The 21,466-nt window shown below is 31.3% G+C and overlaps 2 protein-coding genes across 2 annotated transcripts; one reads left to right on the plus strand and one right to left on the minus strand.

Annotated features, from left to right (window-relative positions):
• The first annotated feature begins 5,641 nt into the window (after positions 1 to 5,641).
• On the plus strand, positions 5,642 to 7,270 carry LOC133174582 (uncharacterized). The gene has a single exon (XM_061309686.1). The coding sequence runs from the start codon at positions 5,642 to 5,644 to the stop codon at positions 7,268 to 7,270; it is 1,629 nt and encodes a 542-aa protein (XP_061165670.1).
• A 12,151-nt stretch (positions 7,271 to 19,421) lies between these two features.
• Positions 19,422 to 21,041, minus strand: LOC133174583 (uncharacterized). The gene has a single exon (XM_061309687.1). The coding sequence runs from the start codon at positions 21,039 to 21,041 to the stop codon at positions 19,422 to 19,424; it is 1,620 nt and encodes a 539-aa protein (XP_061165671.1).
• Between the last annotated feature and the right edge of the window lie 425 nt (positions 21,042 to 21,466).

Genomic DNA, 21,466 nt, shown 5'->3' on the forward strand with positions numbered 1-21,466 from the left:
CACAGGTCCACCTAAGAATCAAAATCAAAATTTTCTGATAAGTCGAGGTTTAAGAATAAGAACTAAATATATTTATGCATCAATACATATGTATGACATATAATCAATGACTTGGAAATATTTAGGCTTGTTTTAATCTAATAGGCCATTGATTGGAAAAATATGATGAACATGAGTAGTACATCCATATACATTGGTACGAGTACTGAAACCTTAACAAATAAAAACAGCAAACGCTATGAGAAAAAGTGATAGAAGACTATGAATCAGCTATTTATATACAATAATTTTAGAATTATGAACCTTACGTTTACTATCCCGGTAATTACTTCCAATATTAGAGAATTTCAATTATCCCTATTGATTTATGACTTACGGTAACGCTTAACGGCGCTTCATTACAAAGAAAAATCAAATTGATTAAATATCAAATTAGAATTTTATTTTGATTTAATTAATCTGCTAAAAATTGTAAAATGGTTAAATTAAAACTAGACATTTCCTAATCCTGCAAGTTAAGGTAGAGCCTACGCCGGAAACGTCTATGTCGCAGGATTTTCAAACTTTTCAAAATATGTAATTATCACTCGCTTATTTATCAAGTAAAAGTAATTGGCACTTTTCCTCGTTTTTAAATGTAGAGAAGCCGGTGCAACTTGAAACGATTGTTATATACTGCAATTATAATTTTCAAACATTTTTAGGGGTACATGATGATAAGAACAATATAGAAAATCATATATATACTTCTTCAAACATCGTTGTTTATAGACTTTTTAACTGAACAATAGTTAGAAATATTATTCAAAATTAAATTCTTTTTCTTCACTTAAAATAAAAGAATATATCCACATCTCAATAAATTTATCAAATGCGCTCAATTTTTTTCAAAAGATATTGTAATCAACTTACAACCCTGAATTTGTAAATATTTACCGACAATCTTTGTGAGAGTATTTTTAATCCTTAATACTTGTATGATGAAGAACAAACCCAAATGATTAGGAAAAACGATTAAAATTTATACCTTTCCTTGCAAACAAATGAAGATGTTTTAGCTATACTACTTCTGTTGAACTTTTTGCACTTACACAGGATTTAATGCATATGAATTATTAAACCATCATTATGTAATTGAACACATATCATTTCCTAACAGAAAAACATTAAACACAATGATCTTTAATAGATCTATGACTCAGATGACATTTCGTCAAGATATTGTTCTATTAAGATTTCTTAGCAACTTTACATTCCTTCAAAATAATTGCTTGTCATTCACATTATCACAGCTGTGTATCTTCATTAGCTGGGACAGTCTTGGATTCGTTCACTTAACTTTGACGTCATACAACGTAGATTCTATGTTAAAGTGATTCGAATGTAACATGAAAGTAATTGAAAAAAAGGATAGGTACCCTTAGATAGAGGACAAGTTTGTGGTTTAAGAATTATCAAATTTAATACTTGATAATGAGTTCGTTTCCATTGCAACAACCTCTGAATATGTCCTTGTTTAAAAATGTAAAAGCTGCGAAGAAAATCCCACTGCCATTAAAGAAAGTCACAAAAATTCACATGTTATAATCAGAATTCATTTACTATTTTACATTTGCGAATTTATAATAGGGTAACAGTTCAACTGCATCTTGTCATTCTTTATATATAGATATCACATTCAAACAGCACTCTATGGCAGTATGAATTTCCTCTGTCTTCTTATGAAATTGCCCATTGTTTCTTAACCTTGACAAAAGAATGGTTATAAAATCACACTAAGAGTAATTGGTTATTTATGTAAAACTCCATTTTAATTAACAGATATATAGCTAAGTTACAAAGAGGAAATATTGGTATATTCCTGAGTTGTGTAAAAAGATATGCTTATCCGAATTTTCTCTGGTCTTTTTTTTAATTATCCCGAAGCATATTTATCTGCAATTGAGACTATAAAATCAATCAAATTAATCAATTTTCAATTTAATTAATCAATTTTGTTAAAAACAAACTTGAAATCATACTTTTCATGGAAAATTAATGTAAATTTTCTAGGGATGTCAAAATATTCATTTTCTTTAGTCGAATATTCGATTGCATTATTCGAACGATAGTCGAATATATTCGAAACTTTTTTTTTTCGGAAACTAAAATTTTATTTCAAACTTCACTGGTACATGACATATTTAACCCCAAATTCCCTCTTCTTAAATAAATTAAAAAGTAACATCAAATGTTACACATAGATGTTCACATGGACCTTAAATGTGGATAGCGTGTTTATATTTACTAAATATAGACCACTAATTTCTCCAAAATGTATGATTTCCCCGTAAATCATGTTCATAAATCGGTCTGTAAAGTCGGTTCTTAGGAAGCATAAAAAATAACAGTATGATATATTTTCAAAGCTAATTAAAATTATGGGAGGGAGGGGGGGGGGGCACACACGGTCTGTGATGATGTTAAATATTTGAATATACTTATTGTACAAACTATCAAAATGTCTTTAAAATATGCAAAAGAATATTAATTTTATAATAATTTTCGTTGTGTCCAAACAATGGCAATTTTGAATTTTGCTTAAATAAATGTTTCATTAGATATTCCAACGCAAATTTCAAATAAAAATGTATTAACAGAAAGTTGTATATTAATTTGGGTAGTCTGAGACCTAATTTACATTTTAATCTTAACATCCGTATACGTAAAAAAGCCGAATGAATGTCTCTTATTCATATACCCTTTGTCATTAGGATTATGGATGCTTGCCAAATTAATTGTAGCGCATTTTTAATACGAAAGAATATATCTAGAATTAAAAAAAAAAATGTGTCTTGATTTTCAATCTTTCCATCTTCTTTCTTTTATTCTTCCTTCTTCCTGAACTTATTATAAGGCGTATCCTTAACTAAAGCTTGACTTTGGACTAAGAATGTCTATGCCGCCATGTTGTATTTTTTTATTCAATTCCACTTTTAACGTCGCGGTAAATTTGCTTTAAAAAACTTTAATTTATAGTTTATGATACTTTAAGACAAAAATTAACGAAATTTTACTAACAATATAGCATTTATTCAGCAGTCATTTTCCCCAAATGTGTGCGATATCCACGGATTCTTACTTCTATGGATTTCTCATACATCTGAAGTTAGATATCCAGTTCATAGATACATCTAATTGTCGAATGAATGTTATCGAAAAAAAAAAAAAAAAAAAAAAAAAAAAAAAAAAAACAATCAAATGAATGATCACCCTATTTTACTATTGCCTGTGTATTTTTCTTCGACAGATTGGTTTAAGATCTTCTGAAATAATTGTATTTTTTCTCACTAAACCAAAATAAAAATTCATTATTATTATGATTACCATGTTTTTATAAATACGTGCAAACACTTTTAATTTCGAATCAATTACATGAATGCAAATTTCTTTTCGTTTGTATGTTATTTCAACAAATATGTCCCGACTTGGATGTTTATTCTTTTGCAAATTGAAAAGACAATTACAAACATTTAACTTAATACAATAGTACATTTCCCAGCCGATAAAGAACCTCCACTGCTCAATGGTCATGGGTGCTCTATAGGTCTAAATTTGAAACCCTTCACTGCCTAGTTTTTTTTTTTTAATTGAAACTGCAAAGTCGGGACATGTTTCCTGAAGCACCCTGTATGCCACTTTTATATTTGTTTCAGGGACTTTCCTTCTCCTAACTTTTATCTATTGATCTGTGATTTTTTTTGTGGTTGTATTTAAACTCTTTTCTTCCGTTTAAGCTACTTTATGTAGATTTGCTCAAGCGCCCAATTTCCTTTTCTGCTATTTTTAAAAAATAATTTCATTATTATAATTATTTTGTTAAGGACACCAGACCTTAAAGGTATTGTTTATTTGTTAGTTTTCCATTTAAAGATATTATTTTTTTTAAATCACTCTGATCTTCTTTTAATTTAATTTTTTTTTATTTTTTGAGCAATTTCAAAGCACTTCATTTAATCCTTTATGAGTTTGACAGTCTATCCATTAATTACAAGGTGTTTCCATATGAGTGAAAAATTCTCAAGGGAGACGTTAAACAACAAACTAAAACATACACTTTATTTTACTTTATACATTGTTTACATATCATTCAGTGAAATCACTCTGTACTATTAAGGACTGCAGAATATAATTATAAAATATGTTTTGATGAGAATAACTTAAAAACATTATCTACATTCCAGGCATACCTTTTTTTAAAATCATCTTACTTTTACTTTTTCTTAATTATCTCTCCTTGTTAATGTGAATGATTTTCTTCAAAGAATTTTCAATGAACGTCAATGAAAACAAGGATAATTGGGTAAAAATCGGAAAAATTTGGTAAAGTTAAAGCAAGTGAAAGTGCTAGTTGTAGGGTTGATGATGTTTAAAGTATTTAAAAAAAAAGACGGACGGCTAGAATGAGTACAGAAGAAAAGGACGCTAGACAAGGAGTTATTAGAAAACTTATCTGCTTATAGCTCAGTTGATCTTGAAATCTAGTTGTGAAATGGAATCGATTTAATTTAATTTCTCCCTTTCTACCCATATCTTTGAAGGAGTTATTACAACGCATGTTACTTCAAACAGCTAAAATATTCTTTGCTTTGTGACAAAGAGAGAATATTCAACTTACAAAAATTTGTTATATCAAGGATTTTTTTAGAAGTATATTTTGGATAAGTACTCATATAGTATGACTGAAAATCGCAGAGAAAATGGGGGGTCAGTGTGCATCTAACTGAGGTACGGTACAATTAAGTTGACCTTTTTGCACTTAAATTGTAACTCTCTGGTTAATCACTTTAACCGTTATCATATTTTATAAGGTGTAACCATGGCAATAAACATAATCTTATTTAACGTAAAATAGTTTGAATAATATTTATCATTGAACAAATCATGCAAATTAATGCGCGTAAATTATTGTGTGACCTTTTTGCACTAAAAAAGTCTCATATTTGGGTTATTAAAAATCTAAATAGATAATAGAATATTTTCTTGTATCAAACTTTTTACGACTTAAGTGCTGATCGGTCAAAAGTATCGAGTAGTTTAAAATAATGAAAGAAAAAGTTGTGGTCAGTGATGTACATTTTGAAATATTGGTCAAAATATGCGATTTTCAGGCAAAAAACTGTGTAAATTTTATCTCGACTTCCTTGATATATCTTCATTTCTTGGCAATGTTTGTTGAGCGAAGGTGTAAATTTTGCTATACAAATATAAATTGAGACCTATATTTAATATTCCAGGCATATCATAACGGAAAATATCCTCTAAGTAAAAGTATGTGAGGCTAAAGTTCCAAGATATTGAATTTAATAAATGTGCAGATTTTCAGAATTTTCTGCTAAATATCTTTCCGCCACAAGAAATAGTCCCTTATAAATCTTGCTTCTTTGTGAATTTTTGAGCAGTTTTTTAATTGAATGTTGAACATTTTACATTGTTTAATTTAAATATGTTATAGAGATTGAATTGTAATAAATAGTTTTTAAGTAAGAGGTTCTGACTGAAATTTTCTAAAAGGCTGACGAGTGACATACCTTTAGCCTGACTTCAATATATTTCATCAAGATGAATGATAATTCTATTTTGACCACAGTTTTTGAACGATATGGCTGTCGCCCTCGGACAGGATATTATCCAATGTCAGTTGTGTCCAAACCCTGTGGAACACTACTGCAACCTTTGTCACGTAAACCTCTGCCTCTCGTGCATACAAAAACACATGGCCGACAAATCAAGAAAACATGAAGTCGTTGGATACACATCCAAAAACGAAAAAGCATCTTTTCCGTCATGCTCCACACACAACAGAAACAGGTGTGAGACATACTGCCAAGATTGTAAAATACCAATATGCATGCAGTGTGTGTTTGGTTCACATAAAAATCATGACTTTACCAATATGAATGATTTTCTTCAAAAATGTAAACAGCAAATTGAAGCCGACACAGCAGAACTGGAAAATACCATTTTTCCAAAATACAGAAACAACGATAACTCAATTTCCACCGCTGCAGAATTTGACACACTTTTATCTGACATTGATTACCAAAAAGAAAAAATCTGCGAACTTGTGCATAATACAAGCAATAATCTAATGGACAAGGTAGTTAATATGAAGAAGGAAGTAGTTTCGAAGAGCAGAAAAAACTGGTCTTTGAGAGAAAGCGCTGAAAAAGAACTCAATCAAATCATTCAGAATAACAAAGCTATTCTTAAAAGGAATGATGCTTCAGCTATTCTACAATATCATTCAAAAAATGGGCGTTTTCTAAAAGGTCCAAAATTAACAGAATTTTCTTGTCCACATTTTCTTCCTGGTATTATCAAAGAATACCAAATAGTTGAACTTTTCAGTGGTTGTCAGACTCGCGATATCCTAAAGAAAAAACCTGAGATGTTGAAAATGATGGATGATCCTTTAGTAGTATTCAAACGCCAAACTATTTATGGAAATGATAATGAGCTGTGGAGAATATGGTGTTCTGGTGTGGGTAATTTGATAATAAGTGGAAATGACGGCGCTATCAGAGAAGTAGACAAAACAGGATCCGAGCTGAAAAAAATTTTGACACATCACAATGTGTGGGGTTTGTCAATTAATTTCCAAGAAAAGATGGTGTTTTCTTTTAGTCCCTATTCTTCCAAAAATGTAGACATTTATTTATTTGATAAGGGCAAAATAAAGATATTACTGAGCATACCTCACTGGTATCCTGTCGGTTTATGTTATACAGACAATGAACATCTCTTAGTGAGTATGCGCTCAAAGGATAAGACACAAAGTATAGTGGCGAGATACTCTGAGACAACGGAGATTCAGAGGATCCAGTATGATAATCAGGGACAGCCTTTGTTTTCTACTGGTGTTTTAAATGGACTTCAGCTTACTCAGAATGGCAATGGAGATATCTGTGTTGCTGATTATGCTGGAAATGCAGTTGTTGCCGTTGACCCCTCTGGGGGATTTCATTTCAAGTATAAAGGCGACGCAAATCAGCAGTCGGAAAACAGAAAATTCAAACCATGTCACATTGGTCATGATGTAAATAATCAAATATTGATAAGTGATAACTCAGAAAACAACATTGTCCACATTTTAGACTGCTTTGGAAACTTTGTCAGATATATCGAATATCCATGCGATGGCGGACTAAGTATTGATACAAACCACAATCTAGTCATTGGAGACAGACGTAAGGGAGAAATTAATTTCATCAAGTATCTGGAGCGTTAGTCGTTTGTGGAAATATAACATTATATATCCTACGAAGGGGTATATAATTGTTATTTTTCATAATTTTACTAAACAAGAATAAAAATAATAAATGTGACCATTATCAACAATTCGGAATAAGATATTGTAAGTTCGACATATTGCGTGCACTATAAGTGATAATATATTATTGAAGACTAGATCATTATCATTTCCATATGAAGATACAAAATGTACAGTTGAACTCTCTAAAAAGTAATTCACAACGCGATAAAGATTGCGACTTAACTAACGCATTAAGACGGGGAAACATAGATTCAGCAAGTTCTTATTTGGAATTTACTGTAAACCTTGGTATCCTCTCTATTAATTCGTGAAGTGGATATAGATAAAGACCAAAAATAATATCAACAATATATAACTCACTGGAAGATACTTATAATAGATATATGAAAAATGTAAGGTTACCAACCTTCTCTTGTATAAAAACTGCAAAATGGATCTGCTTCCTGAACTTTCCAAATTAGGGATCTTTCAAAAACGGGATACTTAGAGAAAGGAGACAATTATCACTTCCATTGACAGTATGTTGCGTTTTGAGGTGTTTATCATATTTTTAGGGTATATAGGAAAAAAAAAATAGAGGTTATCACTCAAAAGGGAGTTCTATGATTGAAGGTAAGCCGCTTACTAGGACAATGAATATAGAGAACCATCAGTCTACCAGAATGTAACATGCATTACGCATGTGTGTTAAGGTTAAGTATTGACGTTTCTATGCAGATGTACTTATAAAAATGCATAAAGGGTACTTATTTCTTTTTTATTCAAAGAAAGTTTTGATTTAATCTCTGAAACATACTAAGTACCCACGATAATTTATAGCCAGTGCACATTATGACGTCATATTATTACGTCATAGTTCTTACCTACTGGAGGTAATAAAACATATCAACAAAACAGCTTTGGTGCAAGACATTATCCTATTTAACTTACATAAGAATTGTATAATGCTAAGAAGAATATAGATGAATAAAACTGCTGCACAAATCCTAGGCATTTTCTCATTCGATCAGAAATTGAGGAAAGTTAAACCGGACTTTACATTTTTCCCAGTTTCAATTTAAAACTTTACAAATAGTAAATAAACAACTGAGCTGATGATATTTTTGCAACAATACTAGCAATACTTGGAATATTTTGTTTTTAAATATACCCTGTTTCAGTGAAATAGAATAGAACATGCACTTGCATCGAAACTACATGTATTTTGTTGATGTCCTTTATAATCGTGTGTACATGTAGTAAAGAACAATAATTTCACAATATATGACGTCATAACGTGTACTGGCTATATCATTTCGTGGGTACCAAATATGTAGACAATAAGATTTAACTTTTTCTGTTTATTAGATAGAGTCCCTAGGCATTTTCATTAGTTTATTTGCGTAGAAATGCCTATACCTAGCCTTAACTTACTTGCGAATAAATACTGTTCATCTTAGTTTCTTTCTACAATAAGGCGTTATATGATTGTTTCATTGTACAAAAAAAGTTGAGGGCTTTACTTCTAACCATACGGTTTCTGCAATGTGATAAATACCTGATAACTGAAAGGTAATTTTTTAACGTTTAAAAAAAACAAACATTATTTATCGTCACCGAAGGAGTGCAAGATTTTTTTTCATCCACTGCATACTAGATATTTGTGCTTTTCCTTCATTTACTGTATACATGTTTATATATTTGTACATCTCTCATTTTCCCTACAAGTGTTTGAAAACATACCATTCATATATGGATTTATAGATAAATGTTTAATATTTAGATATACAGTGATATTATCAAAATAAAGAATTATTTGAATTTAGTCGGGCTATTGATTGCAATAAAAAAAAAAAAAAGGATTGAAAATTTCTCAAGAGAGACGTTAAAGAACAAACAAAGAAAGCAAGCAACGAAAAAGCAAGAAGAAAAAAATAAATAAATAGCTGCCTGTCCAAGAAATGATTCTGAGGTAAACAATACATTTATATCATTCTTCCTCCTAACTCTCCTCGACCTGACGCGTTTTCCTTTTTGGGTGAGGTTTTTCTATATCTCAATTGTTTTGTGAGTGACAGTCTTAACACCTTATTTGAAAAAAAGTGCATTCAGAAAAAAAAAAACAAAAAAAACAAAAAACTAACCAGTTAAGCTATCTAGAAAAAAGTTATCTAGCAAAATATTTTTAAATCCTTTTTGTACGTCGATCACATCAAATCCCTGGGTACATATAAGGACTGTGACCAAGCTGAAATTTGATCGTTGAAAAACTGCGGTTAACATTTTTGATTTTTACTATAAAAAAGAAAAAGAAAAAAAAAATGAATATTTCGGATGTTTGATGTGTATTATTTTTTTTTCTTGTTATCTTGTCAATCTTACAAATACATGTAATTCAAATAAAAAATACAACCTCTCTCGAGACTCTTTTTGTTTGCATTTCCGAATACATGTAATACAAGAATAACTTGGTTATATCTTTATTTATAGATAACAGTATTATTTTATAAAATGTTTTATTTCCGCACAATCTCACTAAAGAGCTCTCTTTCATCAGAAGTTGTTCTAGAAGGGGTTTTTATGCGTAATGTAAATATATTTGAAAAAAAAAGGTAAAATTTAGAGTTTGCTTATAATTCCTTTGTATTTCTGTTAAAAATGAAGCTTTCGGTGTTAAGCATGATCAAGATTATACACGTAGAATATTATGAGGTACGATGAAATATTTTCCTTTTGTATTTTCTAAAAAAATTATTCGTATTGTATAATTCTTCATTTGTATTCTATATTTTCCATTTGCATTGCATAATTTCTTAATTGCATTGTATAATTTCTTATTATCATGCGATAATTTTTCATTTGTATTGTATTCGAGGATTATTTATTTATTTCATTACAGAGGATTTCATTGGTCAAGTTTTGTAGAAGCGAGATATTTCAGGTGCCCAACACAAACTTAGTCTGGTTCCCTCCCCACAGTTCCGTTCGCGCACTCACACAAACTGGGCTCCTCTATTTGCGTGCATACTACATGTAAGGGACGCCCATTTGATCCTCCCATGGGGGGATTTTGTTGAATCCGATCATTTATTTTCATTCTCCAGCAGGAGAGAATATTTATTTCCAATATGATCAGAGACAAGAAGAAAATGGAAAAGATGAAAATCGCCCAAACCCGAAAACTAAGTTTCTTAGGGGGTGGGGGTAGGTACCACCATTCAAGGTCAAATTATTTATTTTCTCTGTCAACATTTCTAAGGACTGATTATTTTTTTGCCATCTACCAGCGCTCCCTTTTCAGAATCAACTGACCATTCTCTAATGCAGGCAAATACATATTTGAGCACCCGGAACATCTCGCTCGTTTTCAACACGATACAGGCTAGAACTTGACCAATGAAATCCTTCGTAACTGAACAAATAAACAATCCTCAGATACAATACAAATAAAAAATTATGGCATATAAATAAATTTTACAATACAAATAAGAAATTATACAATGCAAATGGAAAATTATACAATACAAATGAAAAATTATAGAATACCAATAGAAAATTATACAATACAAATAACAATTATACAATACAAATGAAAAATTATACAATACAAATAGAAAATTATGCAAAACAAATAAAAATTATACAATACAAATGTAAAATTATACAACGCAAATGGAAAAGATCAAATATTGCAACGTTTGACATACCATAAAGGATGGAATGTTACAATGCGAAATGTAATAACAGCGCAAAATGTAATAAACTGGGATTATAACATTTTGCGTCGAGATCAACGCAAAATGTAATAAGCAAAGCGTAATAACACGATTTTTGGATTATTGTATTTTGTGTTATTACATTTTGCGTTGGGATTAACGCAAAATGTAATAATGCACTTTTTGGTTATTACATTTTGCGTTACTTATTTTTTGCGTTGAAAACAACGCGAAATGTAATAAAACAAACATAATTATTTTTTTTTTATTGTTTTCAATGCGAAACATCACAAAATTGATTTAAACATGTAACAAGGGGGAAACTCATTTACTAAACAGACAGACCTAAGATTATTAGACAAACATTACGGCTTTAACGGACATTACTAAATCTAATCGTATATTTTTAAACTGTTTCTAACATGACATGTCTGTTTATAAATCAGTCTGTATTATATATCCATCACTGACATTCTTGATTACCAAAGATTGACCATGGGTCTATTAAAAGCTCTTGATATGCATGTACAACATGCATGTGTACATTGGTTAGCAAATTAGAAGTGCATGTGTGTGTGTGTCTGGTGAGGAGAAGCGGGGGTAGGGTTACTTCGTATGTTGATCATTGTATTTTTATGCGCATGCAGAAACTATCCATTTTATTATTGAAGAGAGAAAGAGAGAGTGAGAGAGAGAATTTTATTTTTGCTTGTCTGCAATGCACATGATTTGTAAAACAGTATAAAATCTTAATTGTCAAGAAACCTCCTTCCCGCTATATTTAAACCTGGCAGTAAAAAAGATTTCATTTCTAAATTTCATGCATGTGCCTATCAAAAAGCAAAATCAAACCGATACACTGACCAACGAAATAACCCCCCCCCCCCACACACACACACGTGCACGCACGTTTCTAATTTGCAACACCTAATATCAAATGATTTTAAATGGTTAATGATATAAATATCAGATCTATTGAAAGAATAAGCATACTGTTTTATTTTCCTTCCGTTTATTTTCTTCATCCACTACTCAATTGAAAATTATTCTCAGTTTGACTGACCAAAAAGGACTGTGTTATTACATTTTACGTTGTTGTATTTTGCTTTTGCAAACTGTAACAATGCAACATATAAAAATCCAAAAATCGTGTTATTAAATTTTGCGTTGATCTCGACGCAAAGTGTAATAACGCAAAAAGTAATAATCCTAAAAAGTGTGCTGTTACATTTTGCGTTAATACATTCTGCGTTGATATCGACGCAAAATGATAAAACGCAAAATGCAATAATCCCGGTTTATTACATTTCTCATTGTTATTACATTTCGCGTTGTAACAATGACATTCATTTGCTATTTGGAAAAAAACGAATAATAACGTTTTCCGTGCCATCATAAATCCGTCATCACGGAATCGCCCATGAAAGCTTTTGTGTTTGTATCCATAGTTGTTTACTAGCATTTCAGATATTTGATATATTCTTAGGTCCGATATTTCTGGACTGTTTAAGAAATAAGCCTATAAGTAGACTTGATTATATATAAACTTTAGAAAAGAGCAAGAGCCACTTAAGACCTTTTTTGACCCTGAGAATTTCTGAAAAAACGACACTGCTCAGTTTTGGTCGAAAATGCAGTATTTATAACTTGAACCTTTGGTGACCGTATATCTATTAAACATGACGTAATGTTCTCTCTAGTCAATGCATTATGACGTCATAAAATGCGTCATTTTTCCCATATCCTGTAAATTCTCTTAAAAATGGCTAAAAATTGAGGTGAGGTATTTTTTTTTTAATATTTCATACAGAGTACAACCTCTGATACAAGATATGCAATTTCATAATGAAAACTCTTTTTCTGAAGATCACAAGACATGTTTTAATTCTAAGATCGTGGGCTGTGCTCATATTTTAATTCTTTGCTGAAGGTAGTCAGATACGCATAATTTCTGCAAAATTCAAGAACATTGCTTTTTCTCAAAGTTTGTTTTCCTACACCTGAATTCTCAAAAAGAAATTTTGTTATAGGAAATGAAAGCACTAAGTCTCTACTTTATTTTGATACGTGAAATGGGACAGAGGGTGATAGTCAATTAATTGATATAAGGACAGGGCCATTTTATGCATAAAGTGAACCTAGCTCTTTATGTTCTCTTGTTGAAAACACATTTCATAGAAAAAAAACCCAGCGATTTCAAATGCTAGAATGAGTGACAACTGGTCTTTATTATTGTAGCATACGAAAAACAAAAAGAAGTAAAAGGTTATTGGAAAAAATGAAACATCAATTTTAAAAGTCCCATTTAACAAAAAAAAAAAAAAAAAAAATGATGAAAATATATATAATCAAATTGATCCAGAAATGCGATAGAAAATGACTTAATACAAGACAAAGGAGGTATGCATTGAATACTCTTAAGCAAAAAACAAAAGTATTTTTAAAAATATTATTAAACTATAATAAGATGTCGAAGAAATTGGGTTGTTCAAATATGATAACATTAATGTGATATGTAAAAGAAATCTGGAAATAGGATTAAATAATTTATATGCATATAAATCAAAAGGGTCGGGTCAGAGCCCATTGGACTGACGATGGTGAAGAAAAAGCTAATTAAGAAAATATTATTATTAAGATTAGATATGAAATACCAACCTCACAATGTCATAAATAAATAATCAGTGGGAGATCTAATATTCTTCAAAGACAGGAGACGCCAAGGTCAAGGGTCGGCTGCATTTGACAAAGAGTAAGTATTGCGGAAATTTTGATCATCATCTGGAAGGCTTTTCTTCTTAAAAAGATAACTTTCTCTCTAGTTTTGTACATTTGTTTTCTTATACATTTTCTTCAGGAAGAGTGTTTCAAATTAATTATTATATAAATAAAGAAAATTTACAAATCATTCTTACACTGAATAAATTGCAATTGAATTGTAAAATTGTTGCATTTAAATATGGAGAAAACGAACACTATTCAAGCTCCATTTAAGCAAAACAAATCGGAAGCAGAGCAAACACGAACCTCCAAAAACATCAGTGGTGGGATCTGGTGCCATGGAGGAGTGAGCACCCCCTGTCGACCGGTCACACTCGCCGTGTGCTCCTTGTCATGATCGGGTAAACGGAAAAATCGGTAGAAATTTCAGTGTGTAAATATTGGCCTAACAATTAGTACGAAAAGGTCAGTCACCATTTGACCTAATGATAGTAATTGTATTTGTTGATAAGGTAATTGTAGCGACCATAGAACTTCGGAAATGATGAATTCAAACGAGACGCTTGATATTCTTTTTTTATCACTTGTTGGTTAAAAGCTTGCCTCATTCAAAAAAAAAAAATTATATGTAGAGCACGCCCCTACGTATCGAATCGTATGGGAGACATTAATCCAATATGCAGATGATAAGGGTATATTGCTACATAAGTAAGGGAAGTTGACGATAGAAAAAATGAAAGTCATCCCGTTTATCATAAGGTTTTGTTGTTAGATTACCATTTGCGTCTTTTCCTTGTAAAATATCGAAATATGAAACAGATGTGTCAGACTCTTTTGTGTCTTTTATTTCAGGTTCACTTGGATATATCGAATCGACCTATGAATGAAAGTAACTATTGTTAATTGATAATACGTTCTCGAAATATCCTGATGTCGAGTTGAAGGCCACAGCAAGCGTTTCCTTCTGCTGCTGCAACTAATCAATGTTTAAAAATTCTCAATATCAAAGTCTCTCAGCTAGTTCATCTCAGAGTCACTCAGCTATGCCATAACTCGGCAAAAAACCAAAAAAACAAAAAAAAAAAAAAAAACAAAAAAAAAAACAAAAAACAAAAAACAAAAAAAAAAAAAAAAAAAAAGGAAATTGTGCTAGACAATTTTTTTTAATTTATTTACATAGAATTTATTTAGCTTAAAAAACAGGATGTATTTCAGTTTTGCTTTACATTCGGGAATAAATAAAACAAGAGGTTTATGTGTTTTAACGCTCACCTGAGTAACCTCGGCCTTGTGGGTTTTCATCATTCGCGCTACTAGGGAAAATGTTCCTCTGATAATTATTTTATTATTTTTTTTAATTAAACCTTTAGACATTTCCTTTAAAAAAATCCATCCTCATTGTGGTTCGACCCTACCTATAGGTAATAAATATGAATTTGCACTTTCTGAGGATGTTTGCATATTTATATGACTAGCCATGACCAAACACATTCTACTTTATAAATATTTTTTTCCCTTTATATTTCGTATGTAAGTTAGGTCCTCCATTGTGACCAAATCCATCTTCCAAGGGATATGAGTTGAACAAATTTGATTACGCACTACCTTAAGATGCTGACATCATAAAATCGCTGATCATGACCTTGACGTTCATTGAAGAATTATTTTTTAAGAAAAATTCCTATTCATTCCTATGTAAAATATATTGTGGTCTCACTCTTACGTAACTAGAATTTGAACAAATTTCAATCTGCAAAAAGTAAAAATTCTTGTATATAAAATCACTACCAATGATCATATTAAAGTGAGTTTTTCTAATACTCGTCCTAAACAATTGTATATTCACATTTAAAACTTTATTCTTCTAATTTGGCCCTCCCTATGACAGGAGAAAATGATTTGGAAAAAAAAATGAATCCGACTATCCGAGGATTATTGCTTATCAAAATTACTTTTCATGACCCCAATGTCCTTCAGAAGAATGTTTTAAAACTTTTCAGCACATTAATTGTACAAATTAATAGCTTCTTGTGACCCTGCTTTCCCCCTTAGGTTATGACGTGCACTGTCAGGAAGCTTTCACATAGGTTTCATCATTTCTGTCCAGTAGTTTATTAAAGAAGAAGATTTTTAAATGTTGCCACCAAATTTTTATTATTCCTTAATTATCTATCCTTAACATGGCTACTCATTTGAACAAACTTGAATCCCTTTTACGAACGTGTTTCTATGGCAGTTGTGGTTGAATTTGGCTCAGAGAAGAAGTTGAAAATGTTAAAAGTTTAAAGGTGACACACGACACATGGCAGACGGACAGACAGACAAAGGGACAGTGGATACTTTTCGATCGGAAAAACTCATTGGTCATTTGACTCATGTGAGCTAATAAAACCATATCCCATATTTGATATAAATTCTATTTCCAAATTAAATAATTGAATATCATCTGTTATTTTATAAGTATATACGTATTTAAAACTTAACAATAACAGTAAGTAGAAAAAAAATCAAGTGAGTTTATCTTAAAACTTCTGCGTAAAAAAGGAATATAATAAACAAGAGGCCCATGGGCATAACGGTCACCTGAGTATAATGTAACCAGTTTTAAATCTCTTAAGTTAAGGAGAGTAATACACCCTTGGTTGGTGCAGACCCAATGATCAGGTTTTATGTTGTCAACACTTTGTTAGGAACACATTATTTATAATTAGGTACTTGCAAAATCCATCACATTGTTTGATAGATTTGAAAACATACACACAGATGGGGTACACATGCTCTACCTGGACATCAGCTATCAGGGCTTAATTACCCTTTTCATTCCCCGCTTTTGTGAGTGCGAGGGAACATTTAATCTCATTTGTCTGTAAAGGATGTCACAAAAACTTTATCCTTGGACAGTTGTTTGTATGATGAATTACACGAAATGCCATATATATTTGATCCCATTTACAGGTAACATTTGGAGTGAATTTTTATTTTATAACAATTATCGAGTATTTATAACGATAAATACAGTAAAAAAATTGCAGCAACGCATCATCGTTACATTCAGCATTACCCCTGTATTATCAGTTGAATAAAGTTATTCTATCTTCTTTTACAAGCTATGCAATATTCATTTTGGCCTGTTTAAACTTAATCAATGCTCTTAAGCCACCAGTGTAAGATATTCAATTTGGATAATTACTCTAACTCATCAGAAATTGAATATTTTATGTATATCTGACCTTTTTTCAAGAAAGTAAACACTATAATTCCCCTAAAGATCATGATTTGAAAAAAAAAGAAATGAATCTTTCATATATATTTCACCTCTTTTAGCCCAGTGGTTCTAGAGGAGAAGCTATTTGATTCACCTCCCCTATTTTTGCCTTTTTTTATCAGCCCTTGGAAGGGGACACTAACCTTCATTGGAACGAACCTAAACCCCATTCTCCCAATGATACCCAAGGATACTTTGTGGAAAATAACAATAGGTCACCTGAGTGACTCCGGTGACCCACATGAGTGACTCAGGTGACCTAAAACAAAGGAACGTGAGTTTAGGGAGACCACATTTGAATTATTCATTCCTCTTTTCTGTCTTTTTTTTCTGTTTCTAGAATCCATGTCTCCCACACATATTCATCAGTTCCTTCCATATGAGGAAAATGTCACATTAATGGTCTCATGATATAGAGGGCTTTTCCATCCCGCCAATTCCTAAAAACGTTAAGAACGTCATCAATTCAAATATTTTTTTCCCAATGTTTAATCATCAAAAATAATTGAAAGCTTGCAGGCTGTTACAATTTTGAAACACATAATTATATATTTTCAAGCAATCTTAGTTTGAATTTCACATTATTAATTATGAATAACAAATACAAAAACTATACGCAGTACAGTTAAGGTGTGCAATGGAAATATCGTCAAGTTTTTGCGATTAATAATGTATTCATAATCAGGATGGCGATTATTTTTAGTACATTGTTTATATCTGACAAATGTAATTATGTTTATTAATTATATATTGAGGACGATTAGATTTCGTAATTAGACTTGTCACGTGATGTGGCACTCACTTGATTTTATTTGCAGTATTGAAGTAAACCTATAAATTTTACCATTGCAAGGGCATAACCAAGTTAAAATTCTAAGTTTAGTTTATAAATATTTTCAACACGCATCGTAGTTTCTGAAAAGTGCTGCGATCCTATATAAATTCTGCTATTTCATTGTTAAAATCGTATTTGTATGACCGCATGCTGTATTTTTTGCTGGTCAACGGCATTAAATATAGATATAATTAAATTATTTTCAAGATTTCATCAGGATCGCAGCACTTTTCAGATACCTTAATACTTCTAGAGTTGATTTCTAAATGCTCCCTATGATCCATTGCGTGTATGCCCTTGCACTAGATCGATTTATCAAGACCCTTACATTACCCTCCGATGCACTTGCATACAAAAATACGGCAGTATCAATTAAATATGAAATGTACGGAAAATATATTAATACAACTTTGTTGAGGTGAGCTAAAAATCTTAAAGAAGATATTGAATCTCAGTTAATGGCCTATGAAATATCTGTAAATAATATCTTATTTAATTATAGAATACATTTTTCGTTGAGAAAATATTACTTGGTCCGCCACTCACTGCATACAAACTGCGTCAAGTTTTACGATATGACGTCATATTGACAGTGCATTGGTGACTTGTTAATATCTTGTTATGTGGGATTTAACTAACAACAAAACAGCATGTTGCAGTAAGTTTTGATGTAGTTTGATGGTCTCCTACAGTTTAAAATAGCAAATCATTTCATTATGTGGTATTTTTAAGAATTGTTGGTTTTGTATGATGTCATAATTAATTTCTCGTACAAATTAGGCTCCGCCCTCTTTTTGTAGCCTTAACTGTGCTGCGTACTTACATTTCAATTAGGGTTAGAATTTTTGCGATCACTAACAGACACATATGCTTTGTTTAAATGCGATACATTATGGCTTGTGAAAAAAACTGATTAAGATGCCCATTTCCTTGGATACCCATGAGTAACCTGCCGAGCCAGTGAATTTCACGACTGACCTATTTTTTGGAGCTCTAAAACACATAACTTTAATTCAATGATGCTTAAATAGAATTTACCAAGATACAAAATTACTATATGCAATTCACAGACTTATAAAGTTTGTTTCATGATTTTCTATTCAATATAATAGGTCAATGTTTATATTGAGTCTCTTATTACATTACCATCGATTTACAATAAATAAACTTTTGATGAATGACACTTTTCACAATATTGAAATATATTAATACAATGGACCAACATTGGGCCAACATCGCATACCCAACACCGTTGGTTTAGCTTTCATGCCAACGTAGATCAATGTTGTACCAACATTGGGCCTACATTTGTTCCCCAATGCCAACACTCTACCAACTACCCTACCAAAACCCAACGTTGGCCCAACGTAGTCATGCTATGTGGGAAAAAAACCTTTAGAGAACTCTACACAATGTAAAGGCTTAGGTACAAGATGAAAAAGTTAAATCATGAATAAATAACATGTTTAAGCATTCAGCAAAAATGTAACAATGATATCCCCTATGAGTAAAATATGTACCATTTAATAAGCTTCTACATATAAATAAACTTTTTTTGTCTTTTTCTTTTAAATATCATATTAAACTTTGTCACTCCAGATACTTTATAAATTGAATTTTTCCAGAATTAGAGTCTCCAAGGACTAGATTGTGATCCATATCAATACTCATTCCTCCATTACACGGATATTCGATATAACGGACAAAGTTACCATCACAATCGGTTATGTGAACAATGTTGTTTGATTGGTCACAAATCAGTATTTGAGTATTGACATCTGCAACAATCTCGCATGGTCTAAAGTCTGTGTACTTTGATTGTTTGGATAGATTTCCTTTGTACTTGTACCGTAATCCCCCAGAAGAATCTATCACAACAACTGCACCCCCAGCATAGTCAGCAACACAGATATTTCTATTACCATTCTCAGTCAGTTGAAGCCCAGTGAAAACACCAGTAGAAAACAAAGGTTGTCCCTTACTGTCATACTGCATCCTCTGAATCCTTGTCAGCAATGAGTACCTAATTACTCGACTCTGAATCTCATCCTTTGAGCGCATGCTCACCACTAGATCCCCGTTCTCTGCATAACATAGACCAACCGGACACCAGTCAGGAATTCTTAGTAAAATCTTTACTTTGTTCTTCTTATAAATATAAATTTTTGTATGTTTAGAAGTAGCATTACTTAGAGAAAACACTGGTTCTTCTTGTAAATTGCAAGTCAATGAAAAAACGATTCCACGGATATGGATTTTTTGTACAATGGAACTAGATGTGTCTATAAGTCGGAATGTTTTTTCTCTTCCACTAATCATAAACTTATACTTCCCCACACAAAGCAATCTCCATAGGGGATTCTCCTTGTCATAGGGGGTTTGGATTGTGCTTACTAATTCTGGATTATCCATCATCTCAAGCATCCTACGCTGTCTTATCGAGTCGTTACCGAATTTTAGAAAACCAAACATTCCGACTATTTGGCCTTGTTTAACACAATCAAGAAATACCTCTTGGCAAGGTGTAATAAATTTTGGGCTTGTAAGAAAATCCCTATTTTTTGATTGATAGTTTATTATGGCTGAGGAATCATTACTTCTAAGGATATATTTGTTTTTCTGAATTATTTGTTTGACTTCTTCTTCAGTTTCTACTATCTCCTCCAGGTCTTCTTCACTCTTTTTCACAGCTTCTTCCTTCTGCTTGGCTATCTCAGCTTTGAATTGAATGCATACTTCACTTACAGCTTGGCAGATTTTTTCTTCATGTATTTCTATGTCAGAGATGACTTTATCGAACTCTGCATCAATAGTTTTTTCTTCTGCATGTTTATATTTTGGAACAATAATAGTTTCTAGTTCTTTTGTGTCAGCTAGAATTTGCTTTTTAATGTTTTGAAGAATCTCTGTGATATCAGCATATTCATGATTTTTATGTGAATCCATCAGGCATTGAATGCATATTGCTTCTTTACATCTTTGACAAAACATCTCGCATCGATTTTTATTGTGCAATGAACATGTTGGAAGAATAAAAGTGTTTTCCTCTCTGTAAGTGTATGCGACAACCTCGTGTTTCTTTGATTTGTCGGCCATGTGATTTGGTATGCATGAGAGACATAGATCCACATTGCAAAGATTGCAGTGATGTTCCACAAGATTTGGGCAAAGCTGACAACAAATGAAGCCCTGTCCTTGGGCGGTAGCCATATCTATCGTAAACTGTAATAGGAAAGTAGATATACTTACTGATACATTCTAACGTGGAAGAAAAATATTGTAAGCATTCATAGATGTATGATTTTAGTAAAATTGCATGTACATGCTTTTCTTTAAACGTAGGTTGTATATTCTTATTTGAGTATTCATTTTTTTTTAATTTATTCATTTTTTTCATTTATTTTTATTTATTTACACTGCATGAAAAGTTGCGTTTAATATAATTTAATAAATTTGTTTACTTAATTAAATTTCTTGTTTTGAATTTAATTTATGTATAACGTTACATTATATATATAATATATTGTGATATAATTTACTACATTTTTCAAATAAGTATAATCAGATTTAATGCAAAAAACATCGAGAATAATATAGTTTAATAGAAGAAATTATACGTTTCGTTTAAGAAAATC

The sequence above is a fragment of the Saccostrea echinata genome, unplaced genomic scaffold, assembly GCF_033153115.1.
Source record: "Saccostrea echinata isolate AGI-Se365-2 ecotype Australia unplaced genomic scaffold, CSIRO_AGI_Sech_v1 ptg000058l, whole genome shotgun sequence".
Taxonomy (NCBI): domain Eukaryota; kingdom Metazoa; phylum Mollusca; class Bivalvia; order Ostreida; family Ostreidae; genus Saccostrea; species Saccostrea echinata.